General features: G+C 43.8%; 1 protein-coding gene across 3 annotated transcripts in view; it reads left to right on the forward strand.

Annotated features, from left to right (window-relative positions):
* Positions 1-20,131, forward strand: part of ankfy1 (ankyrin repeat and FYVE domain containing 1) — a 94,666-nt gene that overhangs the window by 66,516 nt on the left and 8,019 nt on the right. For all 3 annotated transcript variants that reach the window (XM_070857372.1, XM_070857373.1, XM_070857374.1), the window contains 4 exons: positions 3,453-3,629; positions 6,884-7,031; positions 10,730-10,820; positions 16,395-16,519. In XM_070857372.1, the coding sequence (XP_070713473.1) occupies positions 3,453-3,629; positions 6,884-7,031; positions 10,730-10,820; positions 16,395-16,519 (541 nt within the window). The remainder of the gene's footprint in view (positions 1-3,452; positions 3,630-6,883; positions 7,032-10,729; positions 10,821-16,394; positions 16,520-20,131) is intronic.

A 20,131-nucleotide genomic window follows, 5' to 3' on the forward strand; every position in this document is an offset into this window, starting at 1 on the left:
TGAAGCATAATACGAACTGTAGTCTGTGTGCATTGACAGTCCTTTCATCCTTGTAACATAAGGACATAAGAAATAGGAGCAGGAGTAGGCCATTTGGTACCTCGAGCCTGCTCCGTCATTCATTAAGATCATGGCTGATCTGATCCTGGCCGTAACTCCACTTTCCTGCCCACTCCCCATAACCCTTGACTCCCTTATTATTCAAAAATCTGTGTGTCTCCACCTTTAAATATATTCAATGACCCAGCCTCCACCGCTCTCTGGGATAGAGAATTGCAAAGATTCACAACCCTCAGAAGAAATTCCTCCTCATCTCTGTTTTAAATGGGCGACCCCTTATTCTGAAACTATGCCCCCTAGTTCTAGATTTCCCCCACAAGGGGAAACATCCTATCTGCATCTACCCTGTCCAGCCTTAGAATCTTATACAATCTTAATCAATACAATCACCTCAGTCTTCTAAACTCCAAATAATGTAGGCCCAACCTTTCTTCATATGACAACCCCTTCATCTCCGGAATCAACCTCATGAACCTATACTTGCATTTATGGTAATTCATATGCAGAGTACTTATAAACTGAATAATTATAAAAGTATTCTAGTGCCAGGAATATGCAGCAAGTCCTCAAAGTTACAATATACTGTGATATAAATAATAACATGCATTTATAAAGCACCTTTAACACAGTAACCAAGGTTTGAATCCAGCCCAGGTTGTATTAAGTTTGTTTAGCTGCAGGTGTCCTAAGTGGTCCATTGCGCACAAGTCTACAGAATGAAAACTGTCCTTGGTGAGGTGTGGCTTGGCACTCCATTGGTAATCTGCCAGAGGCCACAAGAACTGTTGGTGCAGTGGAGGATTGCACCTGTGATTGGTGCAGATCGGAGGAAGTTGATGAAATGCATCCCAGGGTATTAAGAGATGGCGGAAGTTATAGCAGATGCATTCGTTATAATCTACCAAAATTCTCTGGACTCTGGGGAGGTACCATCGGATTGGAAAGCAGCTAATGTAACACCTTTTTTTTTATAAAGGGGGCAGACAAAAGGCAGGTAACTATAGGCTGGTTAGTTTAACATCTGTAGTGGGAAAAATGCTTGAAGCTATCATTAAGGAAGAAATAGTGGGACATCTAGATAGGAATAGTACAATCAAGCAGACGCAACATGGATTTATGAAGGGGAAATCATGCTTAACTAATTTACTGGAATTCTTTGAAGATATAACGAGCATGGTGGATAGAGGTGTACCGATGGATGTGGTGTATTTAGATTTCCAAAAGGCATTCGATAAGGTGCCACACAAAAGGTTACTGCAGAAGTTAAAGGTACGCGGAGTCAGAGGAAATGTATTAGCATGGATAGAGAATTGGCTGGCTAACAGAAAGCAGTGAATCGGGATAAATGGGTCCTTTTCGGGTTGGAAATCGGTGGTTAGTGGTGTGCCACAGGGATCGGTGCTGGGACCACAACTGTTTACAATATACATAGATGACCTGGAAGAGAGGACAGAGGATAGTGTAACACAATTTGCAGATGACACACAGATTAGTGGGAAAGCGGGTTGTGTAGAGGACAAAGGCTGCAAAGAGATTTAGATAGGTTAAGCGAATGGGCTAAGGTTTGGCAGATGGAATACAATGTCGGAAAATGTGAGGTCATCCACCTTGGGTTGGGGGGGGGGGGAATATTATTTGAATGGGGAGAAATTACAACATGCTGCGGTGCAGAGGGACCTGGGGGTCCTTGTGCATGAATCCCAAAAAGTTAGTTTGCAGGTGCAGTAGGTAATCAGGAAGGCGAATGGAATGTTGGCCTTCATTGCGAGAGGGATGGAATACAAAAGCAGGGAGGTCCTGCTGCAACTGTATCGGGTATTGCTGAGGCCGCACCTGGAGTACTGCGTGCAGTTTTGGTCACCTTACTTAAGGAAGAATATACTAGCTTTGGAGGGGGTACAGAGACGATTCACTAGGCTGATTCCGGAGATGAGGGGGTTACCTTATGATAGATTGAGTAGACTGGGTCTTTACTTTGAGTTCAGAAGGATGAGGGGTGACCTTATAGAAACATTTAAAATAATGAAAGGAATAGACAAGATAGAGGCAAAGAGGTTGTTTCCACTGGTCGGGGAGACTAGAACTAGGGGGCACAGCCTCAAAATACAGGGGAGCCAATTTTAAACCGAGTTGAGAAGGAATTTCTTCTCCCAGAGGGTTGTGAATCTGTAGAATTCTCTGCCCAGGGAAGCAGTTGAGTCTAACTCATTGAATGTATTCAAATCACAGATAGATAGATTTTTAACCAATAAGGGAATTAAGGGTTACGGGGAGCGGGCGGGTAAGTGGAGCTGAGTCCACGGCCAGATCAGCCATGATCTTGTTGAGTGGCGGAGCAGGCTCGAGGGGCTATAGATGGTCTACTCCTGTTCCTAATTCTTATGTTCTAAGTTGCTGTTTGACCTGCTAGGTCGGTGTGAGTGCTGGTCAGGTTATACTAGTGTTCATTTGTTTTGAAACCCAGTGTGCCTGTTTGGACATGCATGACCTGCCTGCCAGTATGGGTCTAAAGTCGAGCAGTGGGCTTCGTGCTGATCAATAGATACAAGAGGTTTTGCAAGGCATGGCTCCTGGTGTGGAGCCTCATTATACAGCACGGTGGGTCGCAGAATCAGCCCTATAGTGCTCCAACCGTGTCTCCCGATTCATGCACCTGTCTAGTGAGGCTGTTCACACGGAGAGGAGCCTTGTGTAGTTAGCCAGAGTCTACATTGGGTGTAGACTCAGAGCATTCAGGGTGCTGACAAGTTTCAGCATATATGGCTGAAGTAAAGAAGCAACTTGACCAAGTCCCAAACATACTGTAGCTGGATCAGCATGAGATTCCGTGACCCTGGGCAAATATGTGAACACTGAATTTATTCTGTGAAATTCTTAATGCAATGTAATATGGTTATAACCTCTGGTATACATAATTTGGGAATGCTTGTATATGTCAGCTGTGGCTCAATGGTAGCACTCTCGTCTGAGTCAGAATTTTGTGGGTTCAAGTCCCATTCCAGAGACTAGAGCATGAAAATCTAGGCTGACACTCCAGTGCAGTACAGAGGGAGTTTTAAAATATCTTGATGTGCTAAGTACAGTGGGTTATTGTGTCTGTGGAGGATCTTTAGTAAATAACTGTAAGTTGTTCCTAAAGTCTTGGTGGAACAAGAGATTTTGTGTAAATTTTAAATGCCCTTTCTTGGCATTGTCATGTTCTGACCAAAGAACAACTGCTTCTTGCTGTGAACCTAATGTCAGACAAACTGGTGCACAACATGTCATAGGAAGTGAATTGTGGGGGGGTACAGATGATGGGATGGGAAGGTGGATAGGATGGCAAGGGGGGATGTGATGTGCATTGGGTTATATAGTATGATAAACCTTTTTTTTTAATGCATTATCCTCAGGTGGATAACAAGGGCAGGAACTTTCTTCACATTGCAGTGCAGAACTCCGACATCGAGAGTGTTCTGTTCCTGATTAGTGTGCAGGCTAATGTGAACTCGCGCGTACAGGATGCATCCAAGCTTACACCGCTGCACCTGGCTGTACAAGCGGGCTCCGAGATAATAGTCCGCAACCTGGTAAGAACAAGGCGATTGACGGGTTCACTGAACTGCTATTGCCCATCCCGATAGTATTGTAACTCCATCTTATTTCACCATTAATGTTTGATGAATGAACATTCAGCATCTTGAGGAAGATTTTCTTTTTAAAAGCCAGTTATTTATTTTGTTTACTCTTTGTTAAGTTTGTGAGTTTGTTGCTGACGCATGGGGCTTGAATGTTCTTGAGCCCATCCATTCGAGGGAGCTGTGTCGGTTGGTGATTTGTTTGCACCTTTGAGTTTGAAGAGTTTCCCCAGGTGTTTAACTGGTATATAGAGCCATGGTTTGACCACACTTGGAGCACTGTGCGCAGTTCTGGTCTCCATGTTATAAAAAGGATATCGAGACCTTGGAGAAGCTGCAAAAAGGATTTACAAGCATGACGCCAGAACTGAGGTGATGGCTTCCAGGAAAGATTGAACAGGCTTGGGACTCTTTTTTTTTCTCTAGAAAATAGAACTGTGATGTAATAGAGGTCTTCAAAATTTTGAAGGGGTTTGATAGGGTAGACATAGAGAAAATCTTTCTGCTCCAAAACTAGAGGCCATAAATAAACGATAGTCACTAATATATCCAGTAAGGAATTCAGAAGAAACTTTACCCAGAGAGTGAAGTAGTTGAGGCATTTAGGTAAAGTTAGACAAGTACATGAGGGAGAAAGGAATAGAAGGATATGTTGATAGGATGAGATGAAGTAAAGTGAGAGGAAATTCATGTGAAGCATCAACACTGGCACAGACCTATTGGGTGATTGGCCTGTTTGTGCTGTAAATTGTTGTTCTAGTATGGATTAAGAGTGGCTGAGTTCCAGACCCAATATCCTCCACATCTGCACTTGATTTGGTCTGAATATTCTGTTAGGTGTTTTTAATGTACTAAAAAAAGTGGTCCATTGAATTTAACTTTTTTTAAAACCTCTGACCAGGGAGATATTAATTGCATTAACACTTGGTGGGATTAACTCCAAGAACCTAATCCAAATTTAAATTTGGTATTGCATATGAATACAACGGGACCTGGGGGGTACTTGTGCATGAAACACAAAAGGATAGTATGCAGGTACAGCAAGTGAACAGGAAGGCCAATGGTATCTTGGCCTTTATTGCAAAGGGGATGGAGTATAAAAGCAGGGAGGTCTTGCTGCAGCTATACAGGGTATTGGTGAGACCACACCTGGAAGACTGTGTGCGGTTTTGGTTTCCATATTTACGAAAGGATATACTTGCTTTGGAAGCAGTTCAGAGAAGGTTCATTCGGTTGATTCTGGGGATGAGGGGGTTGACTTACGAGAAAAGGTTGAGTAGGTTGGGCCGCTACTCATTGGAGTTCAGTAGAACGAGAGGTGATCTTATCAAAACGTGTAAGATTATGAGGGGGCTTGACAAGGTGGATGCTGAGAGGATGTTTCTACTGATGGGGGAGACTAGAACTAGAGGGCATGATCTTAGAATAAGGGGCTGCTCATTTAAAATAGATATTTCTTCTGAGGGTTGTAAATCTGTAGAATTCGCTGTCTGAGCTGTGGAAGCTGGGACATTGAATAAATTTAAGACAGAAATTGACAGTTCCTTGAACGATAAGGGGTTATGGGGAGCGGGCGGGGAAGTGAAGCTAGTCCATGATCAGATCAGCCACGATCTTATTGAATGGCGGAGCAGGCTCGAGGGGCCATATGGCCTATTCCTGTTCCTATTTCTTAAATTCTTATGTAAGCTATAGAATTAAAAATGATTTCAAACTAATAATCTGTTATCCGCTTCAAGACCTTGTCCCTGTACAGTGATTGATGCTGTTTTTTTTTAACAGACATAATAGCTTTCAAACATTCCTATTAATGACAGTTTGCAAATATGCTGCATGAGAGTTCAGAAAAACCAGTCTCCGCTAACCCATTTCTCTCTCCCTCTCCTATCCCTATCAGTTTAATGGCCGTAATCTACAAATTGTAAGCAATAACCTGTACCCTGCCATTCATAAGAACGTATGAACACAGGAAATAGGGGCAGGAGTCTGCCATTTGACCCCACGAGCCTGCTCCGCCATTCAATAAGATCATGGCTGATGTGATCCTGGCCTCAACTCCACTTCCCCGCCCGCACCCCATAATCCTGGACTCCCTTATCACTCAAAAATCTGTCTATCTCCACCTTGAATAGATTCAATGACCCAGCCTCCACGGTTCTCCGGGGTAGAGAATTCCACAAATTTACGACAGAAGAAATTCTTCCTCATCTCTGTTTTAAATGGGCGGCCCCTTATTCTGAAACTCTGCCCGAGCTCTAGATTCCCCCACGAGGAGAATCATCCTCTCTGCATCTACTCTGTCAAGCCCCCTCAGAATCTTGTACGTTTCAATAAGATCTCCTCTCATTCTTCTAAACTCCAATGAGTACAGGCCCAACCCGTTCAATCTTTCTTAAAACAACCCCTTCATCTCCGGAATCAACCTAGTGAAGCTTCTCTGAACTGCTTCCAATGCAAGTATATCCTTCCTTAAATACGGAGACCTAAACTGTACGCAGTACTCGGGTGTGGCCTCACCAATATCCTGTACAGTTGTAGCAGGACATCCCTACTTTTATACTCTATCCCCTCTTGCAATAAAGGCCAACATTCCATTAGCCTTCCTGATTACTTGCTGTACCTGCATACTAACTTTGTGTTTCATGTACAAGGACCCCCAGATCCCTCTACTGCAGCATTTTGCAATCTCTCCACTTAAAAAATAATTTGCTTTTTTATTTTTCCTACCAAAGTGGATAACCTCACATTTTCCCACATTATACTCCATCTGCAAAATTTTTGCCCACTCACTTAGCCTATCTATAAACCTTTGCAGATTATTTGCCTCTTCACTGTGCTTGAATATCACTGTGTGACAACTCACTCTTGTGTTGTTTTCTAACATATATTGCACTACTGAGGCTAGCGGTGACTTTGTGTAACCAATTTCAGCTTCTGCTATGTGGACCCTGGATAACAGTCCCCCACTGCCTCGTGTGTATCATCACGAGTCTGAGCAATGTCGGGAATTATACCCATCAGAGATGCTTTCACTGCAAGGCATTCACTCTTCAGCCAAATGTCCCTGTTTGCGGTCGGAACTGAGCAGAGGCTGTATATATAATTTGCCTTTTGCTTTTTGCTGCTGTAGCCAAATGAAGGCGCTGTCGGGTTTTAATTGTCACTTGCGGTCTGTCTGATCCCAGTGAGCTTTTCCTGTGTTCCAGCTCCTTGCAGGTGCCAAGGTCAATGAGCTGACGAAACACCGTCAGACAGCCCTCCACCTGGCGGCTCAGCAGGACCTGCCGACTATCTGCTCTGTGCTGCTGGAGAACGGCGTGGAATTTGCTGCTGTCGATGAGAATGGCAACAATGGTAGGTGACTTTGCAAGGGATGGCTTCAAACTGGCACGGTTGTAAACTTTCGTTTTTAGACATGCTGTTCTAAATCCTGGAAACAACAAAAACTAACTTGTATTTTTATATATAATATTTAAAGTTATAAAACATTCCAAGGCGCTTCGCAGGAACATAATCAAACAAAATTTTACAGAGAAACAGAGATCAACAGCGCAGAAGGAGGCCATTTCGGCCTAACGTGTCCGCGCCAGCCGACACAGCTGCACGGCCCTCGGTCAGCAGCCCTGAAGGTTACATATAAACCTATGAACAATGACGGAAAGGTAAAGAACACCCAGCCCAACCAGTCCGCCCCACACAACTGCGACACCCCTTGCACAGCAACATTCTACACTCCACCCCAACAGGTGCCATGTGATCTCCTGGGAGAGACAAAAAGCAGATTAAAAACACAGGCCAATTGGGGGGGGGGGGGGGTGGAATCTGGGAAAATTCCTCTACGACCCCTCCCAGGCGATCAAAACTAGTCTAGATCATCACCCTGACATTGCGACAGGTGACCAAAAGCTTTGTCAAAGAGGTAGGTATTAAGGAGCATCTTAAAGGAGGAGAGAGAGGGGCACGGAGAGGTTTAGGGAGGGAATTCCAGAGCTTGGGGCCCAGGCAGCTGAAGGCACGGCCGCCAATGGTGGAGCGAAGGAAATCAAGGCTGTGCAAGAGGCCAGAATTGGAGAAAAGGAAGGATGACTGTCTCGGGTGTTATGGCTGTCACACTAACGCAAGTATTAGTACAAATAATTATCGAGTTAATTGCTCGCAAATTGAGCTCACGCCCAGGTTCTTCAATTCGGTAACATTGCTATTTTCTTCTATTTAACCCCTATCTCTTTTAGACAGAGGGCTAGAATTTCCTATCAGCCCGCCAGCGTCCGATTGCCACCGAAAAGGCCGCTAAGACTCTGAAGGTTATCGCTGATGCAAAATTCTCTTCCCCAACCCCCGCCACCCCCCACAAAAATTTAAAAATCCAGCGAGTGAAAAACATGGGCCTTGCACCCCCATTCTGGGCGAAAACGTGCAATTTAGGGTCCATTGGGTGGTTCCTAAGCAAAATGGCCAATTCAATTTTTTTAAATTTACCCCAAGGTTGCAGGTTGGGCCGAACAGCAGAAAAATAATAAAAAAACATCACCTAAAAAAATTCAAAAAAACATTCCCAAGTCACTTTAAAACTAAATTACCACAACAGAGTTTTAAAATAATTAGTTAAAAAAAATAATCACTAACCTTTTTCTTGGGGAGCTACTCGCCTACCGCCCAGCTCCACTGATGCTCGAGGGCGGTTTTTAAACTTGCCTAAGGGTCACCGCTGACCTAAATATCGCGCCAGGGCAATTTCGGGATGGTGCACGGGGCGGTCCGCTCCCCAGTGGTACCTCAACCGCCGGCATAACTTGGGTAAGGAATTTCTCGTTTACCGCCCACAATGGCCAATATCGCCCAGAAACCAGGCGGTAAGCCATTGCAAATTCCAGGCCAGAGGCTTTAACATAGAAACATAGAAAATAGGTGCAGGAGTAGGCCATTCGGCCTTTTGAGCCTGCACCACCATTCAGTAAGATCATGGCTGATCATTCACTTCCTGCTTTTTCTCCATACCCCTTGATCCCTTAGCCATAAGGGCCATAGCTAACTCCCTTTTGAATATATCCAATGAACTAGCATCAACAACTCTCTGCGGTAGGGAATTCCACAGGTTCACAATTCTCTGAGTGAAGAAGTTTCTCCTCATCTCAGTCTTAAATGGCTTACCCCTTATCCTTCGACTATGTCCTCTGGTTCTAGACTTCCCCAACATCAGGAACATTCTTAGTGTTGGTTCGTTGGGGGGAAAAAACTAAGATCCCGAGGATCAGGCAAAGTTAATGTTTGAGTGTAAAATTCAGAGTTGTTGGTAACAGTTGCAATGGGAAGAGCAGAGATTTGGCTGTTTCTATGTATAGACTCGAGGTGGTGGAGCAAATGAGCCCATGAAGAGAGTGCAGCAAGACCACAGCTGCACAGAGGATAGGCTGAGGCTGTGGAGGAAATTGAAGCAGCTTTGCTAATTGGACATCCATTCAGTCTTGCTTTTGTGGGTGGGTGTGCGCAGTTAACTTGGGAGAAGCTGACCAGGTGCTGGATGGGGGTTCCTTGGGAGGTGACTAATTGGGAACACTTTCTGTGCACTGGTATTTAATTGGGGGTGTAAATAAGGTGTCACCATTGGGTATTGGAAGCGATGATGGATGCATCACAACAACAGCTGGAGCAGATAAATGATGAGCGAAGGGACAGGCAGTGAACGGTAGAGGAATGGGAGGAGGGGCAGGTAAATTGTTGATTTGCATAATGAAAGTTGACAGCAAGCCTTGGACTCGACTATAATGGTGCAAATAATTGGCCTCCGTCAGAGGCTGGATATGGTGCTGTGTTCAGAGCGGATAAAGAGCATGCACATGTGGAACTGATAGTTCTGTCGAAGAGATTAGAGGTGGTGGTGAAGATGCTGCTGAAGTGTACAGTTAGTGGTTAAGTGCAGACCTGTATGATTAGTCTGCAGTTGGTGTCAGATTAGTGGGGATGTCGATGGGGAGGTTAAGGCTGGTAACCTGGAGGATTGAATGCAGCAGCAAGGGTGTTGGGGCAGATTGCTGGCCATCATCCAAGAAAGGGTTCAGGACCAGAACTGCTGGCTCACTACTCACTGTGCTACTGTTATTAAAAGAGAAAGACTTGGATTTATATAGTGTCTTTCACGACCACCGGACATCTCAAAGCGCTTTACAGCCAATTAAGTACTTTTTGGAGTGTAGTTACTGTTGAAACGTGGCAGCCAATTTGCGCACAAGCAAGCTCCCACAAACAGCAATTACCCCTGCCTCCCAAGGTTGAGCATCAGTGTTGGGGCCAAAGCCACAATGTTGCCTGACAACAGCTGATGACCTGCTGGGGTGTAGATGCAGAGTCTGAATCAAAAGTTTACGAGGCGTTGCAAACCATCATCCTTAACTTAATATTCAGCCAGATTCACAGCACAGTGACCTTTTGATTCCGGATGAACAAACTTTGAGTGTCGTCATGTTTTAGGAGTTGGGGGGGGTGGGGAAAGAGATGAGATGAGGGGGTAAATATTGTACTCATTGGAATGAGCATCCATGTTGGAGAATGGAATACTTTCTCAAAAGACCAAGTGTCACAGTGCAGAGTAAAGCTTCACTGTAGACCAATGATGTGGTTTAACAGCTGCAGATTTCCATTTTTTTTCTCCTTGCTCCTCCTCCATTGTTGTTTTTTCAAAAATGATTGCTGATAACTTGACGGAAGCTGGTGTGAAGTTACTGAACTTGGTGCAGGGACGTGGGTAACTGATGTGTGGATCTGCTGTTGTCCAACTTCTTAATACAGTCCGGCTCAGTAATTCATCCACGATACCAGCTGTTGGATGTGCTTTTAGAGCTGGTCAGATTGGATAATCACTTGCTTTTTGAAAGCAATCCTCATGGTGATACGCTGGAAGGAGAAAGACTATACTGAGCTTGTGAATATGGGAAATGTATTTTATAAATAAGCCGTCACATGAGCAGGGCTACTTTTATTTATTCTTTGTGCGTTTACGCTTCCTGCGTTGGCTGAATTGATCCACTTAGCCTTTACGTGCCGTTGTTTTTCAGCCCTTCACCTGGCAGTTATGCATGGACGCCTCAATGTAGTACGTGTTCTCCTCACCGAATGTAGCGTCGATGCTGAAGTCTTCAATGTGAGGTATGATCAGTTAATGGGAGGAAAAATTAACACGCTGATTTCTCTGTCCTTTTACTTGATAAATAATTCCATTGTTGATTCGATTTCCGACATTTGTGATTAAGTACTTCCTCAAAAATGTGACCAAATCTTTTAATTGATATCTGGCAATGACTGGTGATTTGTTAATGGCCTGGGTTAGGGACTTGTGGAAACCTTGCTGTAATTTCATGCTAAGAGTAGATAAAGTTGAGTAGATTGGTTTGAAAATAACCTGTTCAGTGTATGTACATAAAATACTCGTGTTGCCTCCTTGGACCATGACTGTATGTGGACTGAAATATGACCAGGGATACGACAGGTAGAACTAGGAATGAGGTTCTGCTGAGAGTTTGAGGAGTTGGGAGTCCAAATTTAAAAAGCAGAAGCTCAAAGGTAATAATCTCTGGATTGTGACCTGAGCCATAGGGATAAACAGATTAGAAGGTTAAATGCGTGGCTTAGAGTGGTGTGGGAGGAAGGGGTTTCACTTCATGGGCCACTGGCACCAGTACTAGGAAAGTTGGGACGGGCTCCACTTAAACCAGGCTAGAACCAGTGTCCTGGTGAATCGAATAACTAGGGCAGTAGACAGGGCTTTATAGTAATGAAGAGGGTGGGGAGAGAGGGGCGATGGAGGATTCAGGAAAGAGTACATTTAAAAGCAGCAAGGGAAATGTCAAGGTTCCAGAGCAGAGTAGAGTTTTAGGTAAAAATAAGCAGAGTGGGTCAGGAAGGGAAAGAGAGTAACACAGGTAATAGGGCATCACTGACTTCACTGACTCAAAATTTTAAAAAGTCAAAGCTAAAGGCGCCATATCGGAATGCGTGAAGCATTGGCAGCAAACTAGATGAATTAATAGCACAGATTGAAAGTAATAGGTTCGATCTAATAGCCATTACGGAGACGTGGTTGCAAAATGAACTCCAACAACTTGTATTTATATTGCGCCTTTAACATAGTAAAATGTCCCAAGGCGCTTCACAGCAGTGCTTTAAGACAAAACAAATAAATTCGACACCGAGCCACATAAGAAGAAATTACAGCAGAAAAGCTTGGTCAAAGATGTAGGTTTTAAGGAGCATCCTAATGGAGGATAGAGGGGTTTGGGGAGGGAGTTCCAGAGCTTGGGGCCCAGGCAGCTGATGGCACAACCACCAATTGTTGAACAATTATAATCCGGGATGCTCAAGGAGAATTTGAGGAGCGCAGACATCTCTGGGTGGGGCGGGGGGGGTTGCTGGAGGAGATGAGCTGAGGCAGAGGTAGTGACGGGCGATGTTACGTAGGTTGAAATAGGTGGTTTTAGTTATGGCCATGGATATGTGGCCGGAAGCTCATTTCGAGGTCAAATATCACTCCTAGATTGCAAGGAACCTGGTTCAGCCTCGGACAGATACTAGGGAGAAGGATGGAGTCAGTGGCTAGAGAACACAGATTGTGGCAGGGACCAAAGACAATGGCTTTGGTCTTCCCAATATTTAATTGGAGAAAATTTCTGCTCATCCAGTACTGGATGTCGGACAAGCAGTCTGACAATTTAGATACCGTAAAGGGGTCGAGAGAAGTGGTGGTGAGGTAGAGCTGGGTGTCGTCGGCATACAGCGTACATGTCAGCGACCAAGATTGGGAACTAAATATTCCAGGATGCTTAACTTTTAGAAGAGATAGGCAAAATGGAAAAGGAAGAGCCCTGATAAAGGATGGGATAAAGACAGTAGAAAGAAAGGATCTTGGCTCTGAAAATCAAGTAGAAGAATCAGTTTGGGTAGAGCCAAGGAACAGCAAGGGGCTGAAAACATTGGTGGGAGTTGTTTCTAGGCCCCAAATAGTCGTGGTAATGCACTGCAGCGTATAAATCAGGAAATTAGAGGTGCATATAACTAGGGTAATATAGTAATCATGGGGGACTTTAATCTACATATAGATTGGGCAAACTAAATTTGCAGTAATAGTATGGAGGATGAATTCATGGAAGGTATACAGAGAGTTTTCTAGATCAGTATGTTCAGGAACCAACTAAGGAACAGGCTATTTTAGATCTAGTATTGTGCAATGATAAAGGGTTAATTAATAACCTTGTAGTAAAGGGGCCTTTAGGGAAGTGACCATAATATAATAAAATTTTATATTGAGTTTGAAAGTGATTTTGTTAAGTCCAAAACTAGGGTCTTAAATCTAAAGCAAGCAAACTATGTAGGTATGAGGGGAGAGTTGGCTAAGGTAGATTAGGAAACTACATTAGAAGGTATGACTAGAAAAGCAATGACTAGCATTTAAAGAATTAGTACATCATTTACAACAAATATATATTCCTTTCAGACACACAAATCCCACAGGAAAAGTGGTTCAATTGTGGATAACAAGTTAGATAATATTTGATCAAAGGAAGAGGCTTATAATGCTGCCAAAAGAGGATTGAGAATTCAGCAAAGGAGGACCAAGAAATTGATGAGAGAAAAAAAGACAGTGAATTAGCAAGAGATAAAAACAGATTGTAAATGTTTCAATAGGTATGTAAATAGGAAGAGGTTAATGAAAGTAAATGTGGGCCCATTAGAGGCAGAAACGGGAGGAATTACAATGGGCAATAAGTAAATGGCAGAGACATTAAACACATACTTTGTATCTGTCTTCACAGTAAAATACACAAAAACATTCCTGAAATAATGGGGAACCAAGGGTCTGGAGGGAATGAGCAACTTAAAGGAATCAGTATAGGTAAAGACAATACTGGAGAAATTAATGGGACTAAAGTGACGATAAATCCCCTAGACCTGACAACTTGCATCCTTGGGTTTTAAGAGTTAGCTGCAGAGATAGTGAATGCCCTGGTATTAATCTTCCAGAATTCCCTAGATTCTAGAACAGTCGCCAAGGATTGGAAGGTAGCAAGTACAACCCTGCTATTTAAGAAAGGAGGAAGAGAAAAAAATGGGGATCTATAGGCCAGTTAGCCTGACATCAGTAGTAGACAAAATGCTGGAATCTATTATTCATCATCATAGGCAGTCCCTCGAAACAAGGATGACTTGCTTCCACGCCAAAAAAGGATGAGTTCACAGGTGTTTCAATGAAGGACCTAATATTCCAGGTCCTGAACTACATCCTGAAGGGTGGAAGATGCCGGTGCGTGGATTTTTTTAACGTGTGGTGGCCGTTGCACCCCAGCCACCACACGGGCTTGACAGAGCTAGGTCTTAATCCGGTGGCAAGGGTTATCCAAGACGACTGGAAACCTGCTCTGCTGCACGGACCTAGTGTGGGCTGGCCCGTGCTGCCCCTGGCCCCGAACTCACGCCTTTCCTGGGCCCCGATCACATCCCTCCACAGTCTCCCACTGCTCCTGCAGTATCTGCCCATGCTGCAATCACCGACCTGGACCTTGATGACGTCACTCTTCGCTACTGTCGCCCTCCTGCACCAGCTCGCGCTGCTCCCTGAAGTGGTATGCCGCCCATGGCTGCTGCTCGCTGCTCCTTTTATGGCCCCAACCTGCCGCTATTGTTCTCACGCAGGTCTGGACCTCCACGCTGCCTATGGAGACCCTGACCTGCGGGAGAACACCAGCAGCAGGTCGGGGCCATAAAAGGAGCAGAGATGCGGCAGCCATGGGATCTATTATTAGTGACGTGGTAACAGGGCACTTAGAAAATCGTAGTATGATTAAGCAGAGTCAACCTGGTTTTATGAAACAGAAATAGTGTTTGACAAATGTTAGTTTTTTGAAGATGTAACTAGTAGGATGGATAAGGGGGTACCAGTGGATGTAGTGTATTTAGATTTTCAAAAATATACCACACCAGGTTATTGCACAAAATTAGAACTCGTGGGGTTGGGGGTAATATATCAGCATGGATTGGTTAATGGACAGAAAACAGAGTAGGAATAAACGGGACTTTTTCGGATTTGCAGGTTGTACCGCCAGAATCGGTGCGTGGGCCTCAGCTATTTACAGTATTAATATAAGAACATAACATAAGAAATAGGAGCAGGAGTCGGCCATACAGCCCCTCGAGCCTGCTCAGCCATTCAATACAATCATGGCTGATCCGATCATGGATTCAGGTCCACTTCCCCGCCCGCTCCCCATAACCCCTTATTTCCTTATTGTTTAAGAAACTGTATTTCTGTCTTAAATGTATTTAATGTCCCAGCTTCCACAGCTCTCTGAGGCAGTGAATTCCACAGAAGAAATTTCTCCTAATCTCTTTTTAAATGGATGGCCCCTTATTCTAAGATCATGTCCTCTAGTTCTAGTCTCCCCCATCAGTGGAAACATCCTCTCTGTATCCACCTTGTCCAGCCCCCTCATAATCTTTTATGTTTCGATAAGATCGCCTCTCATTCTTCTGAATTCCAATGAGTAGAGGCCCAACCTACTCAACCTTTCCTCATAAGTCAACCCCCTCATCTCTGGAATCAACCTTGTGCACCTAGATGAAGGGACTGAGTGTAACGTATCCAAGTTGGGTGGAAAAGTACGCTTGAGAAAGACGCGAAGAGGCTGTGGAGAGATATAGACAGGTGGGCAGAACATGGCAAATGGAATACATTATGGGGAAGTGTAAAGTTATTCACTTTTTGGTAGGGAAAAAAAAAAGAATATTTTTTGAATGGAGAGAGACTGGGAAATATTTGCATTCAGAGGGACCTGGATGTCTCACTAAGTTAACCTGCACATTCAGCAAGCAATTAGGAAAGCAAATGGTATGTTTGCTTTTGTTACAAAGGGATTAAAGTATAAGAGTAAAGAAGTCTTACTATAATTTTACAAGGCATTGGTGAGGCCACACCTGGAGTACTGTGTACAGTTCTGGTCTCCTTACCCAAGGAAAGACATACTTGCCTTAGAGGGAGTGTAACAAAGGTTCACTCGACTGGTTCCTGGCGTGAGGAGAGATTGAGTAGACTAGGCCCTAGAGTTTAGAAGAATGAGGTGTGATCTAATTGAAACACGTACAATTCTTAAGGGACTTGACAGGGTTAATGCTGAGAAAATGTTTCCCTTGGCTGGGGAATCTAGAACTTGGGGTCACAGTCTCAGAATAAGAGGTTGGCCATTTAGGACTGATGAGAAATTTCTTCACTCAAAGGGTTGTGAATCTTCAGAATTCTCTACCCCAGAGAGCTATGGATGCTGAGTCACAAACTATATTCGAGACACAGGCCGATACATTTTTGTGAACTAAGGGGGTTAAGGGATATGGGGACACTACTGGAAAGTGGAGTTGATGTAGAAGATCAGCCATGATCTTGTTAAATGGCAGAGCAGGCTCGAGGGGCCGAATGGCCGACTCCTGCTGCATGTTCTTATGTTTGAAATGAAGGCAAGAATTTTGAAATTACTTTGAGATATTAATTAGCAAGTTTGCATTTTAATCCAGATGTTAATTCCCTTAAAGTGTAGAGAGGAATGTTAAGCAAAATGATGAGCCTGCTAGTATCGCCAGTATTAACGTTTAGCCGAAAAGCTCTTTGCTCCTATACCTGTACCAACTTGTGTCGCTTGCTGCTGTTTGTAATCTGACCTTTTTTGTTTTTGTTCTTCACAGGGGTCAGTCACCTATGCATGTCCTGGGACATTATGGGAAGGAGAATGCAGCAACCATCTTTGAGCTCTTCTTGGAATGTATGGCCGACTACCCATTGGATAAGCCGGATTCCGAAGGGAACACAGGTAGATGGTCAACTGAGCAGCAAAATCAGCTCATCGGAAAAGTAACTGATGTTGAGTCTAACTATTTTATGTATATAGTGGTTCCTATATATCGTTCTGAGTCTACAGTGATTGCTACCTGAGGTAGTCACCTTATGGCACCTCCTGATTTATCTTTCAATTTTCCTAAATTGCTGAATAATGAGTTATACTGGCTGGTCCCAGAAGCATTTGAAATTTTGTCAATTCCTGGAACTGGAACAAGTCTGGGCTGAAATATTGGTGGGGAGCCATTGATGAGGTGGAAATACTAGTCCTTCCTCTTGTTGTCGGTGGTGACATGGGCACATTGAATATCTGTTCAGTGTCCCGGAGTTACAGGATGGTCTTGTAATCTGCGTATGGTACAGGGAGAGTTCAGTGGAGGAAAAGGATAAAGTTGGGAAAGATCATTAACAGCAACAACTTGCTTTTGTATAGCGCAATTAATGTATACATCAGGGAAAACCAGAATGTGGGAGAGGCTCATCTCGTGATTTCAGTGCCTCAGGTGCCTGATTTCAGGTAACACAGACGCACTCCTGTGTTGTGTAAATGTCCTGCGCATGTCTTGATGACTGGTTCATCTCCCGCACCCCAAGAACATAAGTAAGAAAGATCAGGAGTCAGCCATTTGGCCCCTCGAGCCTGCTCCGTCATTTAATAAGATCATGGCTGATCTGATCTTGGGCTCAGCTCTACTTCCCTGCCCGCTCCCCATAACCCTTCACTCTCTAATCGCTCAAAAATCTGTCTGTCTCTGCCTTAAATATATTCAATGACCCAGCCTCCACAGCTCTCTGGGGCAGAGAATTCCACAGATTTACAACCCTCAGAAGAAATTCCTCCTCATCTCAGTTCTAAATGAGCGACCCCTTATTCTGAAACTCTGCCCCCTAGTGCTAGATTTCCCCACAAGGGGAAACATCCTCTCTGCATCTATCTTGCCGAGCCCCCTCAGAATCTTATACATTTCAATAAGATCACCTCTCATTCTTCTAAACTCCAATGAGTATAGGCCCAACCTGCTCAACCTTTCTTTATTAGCCAACCTCTTCATCTCAGGAATCAACCCAGTGAACCTTCTCTGAACTGCCTCCAATGCAAGTATATCCCTCCTTAAATAAGGAGACCAAGACTTTACGCAGTACCCCAGGTGTGGCCTCACCAATACCCTGTACAGTTGTAGCAGGACTTCTCTGCTTTTATACTCCATCCCCTTTGCAATAAAGGCCAACATTCCATTTGCCTTCCTGATCACTTGCTGTACCTGCATACTAACTTTGTGTTTCATGCACAAGGACCCCCAGGTCCCTGTGTACTGCAGCATTTTGTAATTTCTCTCCCTTAAAATAAAAAAAGCTAATTATTTATCCTGCCAAGTGAATAACCTCACACTTTCCCACATTATATTCCATCTGCCAAATGTTTGCCCACTCACTTAGCCTGTCTATATCCCTTTGCAGATTTTTTGTGTCCTCCTCACAACTTGCTTTCCCACCCATCTTTGTATCATCAGCAAACTTGGCTACATTACACTCGGTCCCTTCATCCAAGTCATTAACATAGATTGTAAATAGTTGAGGCCCCAGCACTGATCCCTATGGCACCCCACTAGTTATCGTTTGCCAACTGGAAAATGAACCATTTATACCGACTCTCTGTTTTCTGTTAGTTAGCCAATCTGGTATCCTTGCTAATATATTACCTCCAACCCCGTGAGCTTTTATCTTGTGTAATAACCTTTTATGTGACACCTTATCGAATGCCTTCTGGAAACCCAAATACACCACATTCACTGGTTTCCCCTCATCCACCCTACTCGTTACATTCTCAAAGAACTCCAGCAAATTTGTCAAACATGACTTCCCCTTCAGAAACCCATGCTGACTCTGCCTGACCGAATTTTGCTTTTCCAAATGTCCTGCTACTGCTTCCTTAATAATGGACTCCAGCATTTTCCCAATGGCAGATGTCAGGCTAACTGGTCTATAGTTTCCTGCTTTCTGTCTGCCTCCTTTTTTAAATAGGGGCGTTATAGTTGCGGTTTTCCAATCCGTTGGGACCTCTCCAGAATGCAGGGAATTTTGGTAGATTACAACCAATGCATCCACAATCTCTGCAGCCACTTCTTTTAAGACCCTTGGATGCAAGCCAGAGGACTTGTCCACCTTTAGTTCCATTATTTTACCGAATACTTTTTATTTAGTGATAGTAATTGTTTTAAGTTCCTCCCTCCCTCTAGCCCCTTGATTATCCATTTATTGGAATGTTTTTAGTGTCTTCTACCGTGAAGACTGATACAAAATATTTGTTCGAAGTCTCTGCCATTTCCCTGTTCCCCATTATTAATTCCCCAGTCTCCTCCTCCAAGGGACCAATGTTTACTTTAGTTACTTACTTCCTTTTTATATACCTGTAGAAGCTCTTACTATCTGTTTCTTTATTTCTTGCTAGTTTATTCTCATACTCTATCTTCCCCCTCTATTTTTTAGTCGTCCTTTGTTGGTTTTAAAAAATTTCCCAATCCTCTGGCCTCCCACTAATCTTAGCCACTTTGTATGCCATTGTTTTGAAATTGATACCATCCTTTACTTCCTTAGTTAGCCACGGATGGTTCTCCCTTCTCTTAGTCTTTCCTTCTCACTGGAATATATTTTTGTTGAGAGTTAGGAAATAACTCCTTAAATGTCTGCCACTGCTCATCAACCGTCTTACATTTGAATCTATTTTCCCAGTCCACTTTAGCCAACTCTGCCTTCATACCTTTGTAATCGCCTTTATTTAAGATCAGGACACTGATTTGGGATCCAACTTTCTCACTCTCCAACTGAATTTGAAATTCAACCATGCTATGATCACTCTTTCCTAGAGGATCCTTTACTGTGAGATCATATTAATCCTGTCTCATTACACAGTACCAGATCGAGGAAAGCCTGCTCCCTGTTTGGTTCCACAACGTACTGTTCAAGGAAACCATCCCGGAAACAGTCTATGAACTCTTCCTCAAGGCTACCTTGACCAATTTGATTTGTCCAATCAATAGGAAGATTAAAATCGCCCACGATTATTGCCGTACCTTTCTTACAAGCCTCCATTATTTCTTAATTAATACTCCGTCCAACTTTGTAGCTACTGTTGGGGGGCCTCTAGACTACGCCCACCAGTGACTTCTTCCCCTTGTTATTCCTATCTCCACCCAAACTGATTCTACATCTTGACAGCATCCTCTGCACTATGCTTGGTTATTGTGGTTTATCCCCCTTGTTTGTTTTATACTGTTCTAACAGCTATCAAAAAGATCATAGAATCATAGAAATTTACAGCACGGAAGGAGGCCATTTCAGCCCATCGTGTCTGTGCCGGCCGACCAAGAGCTATCCAGCCTAATCTCACTTTCCTGCTCTAGGTCCATAGCCCAGTAGGTTGCGGCACTTAAGTGCACATCCAAGTAATTTTTTAACGTGGTAAGACTTTCTGCCTCTACCACCCTTTCAAGCAGCAAGTTCCAGACCCCCACCGCCCTCTGGGTGAAAAAATTTCTCCTCGTATCTCCTCTAAACCTTCCCCCCTCAATTACTTTAAATCTATGCT

This window comes from Pristiophorus japonicus, chromosome 16 (assembly GCF_044704955.1).
Source record: "Pristiophorus japonicus isolate sPriJap1 chromosome 16, sPriJap1.hap1, whole genome shotgun sequence".
Classification (NCBI taxonomy): Eukaryota; Metazoa; Chordata; class Chondrichthyes; family Pristiophoridae; genus Pristiophorus; species Pristiophorus japonicus.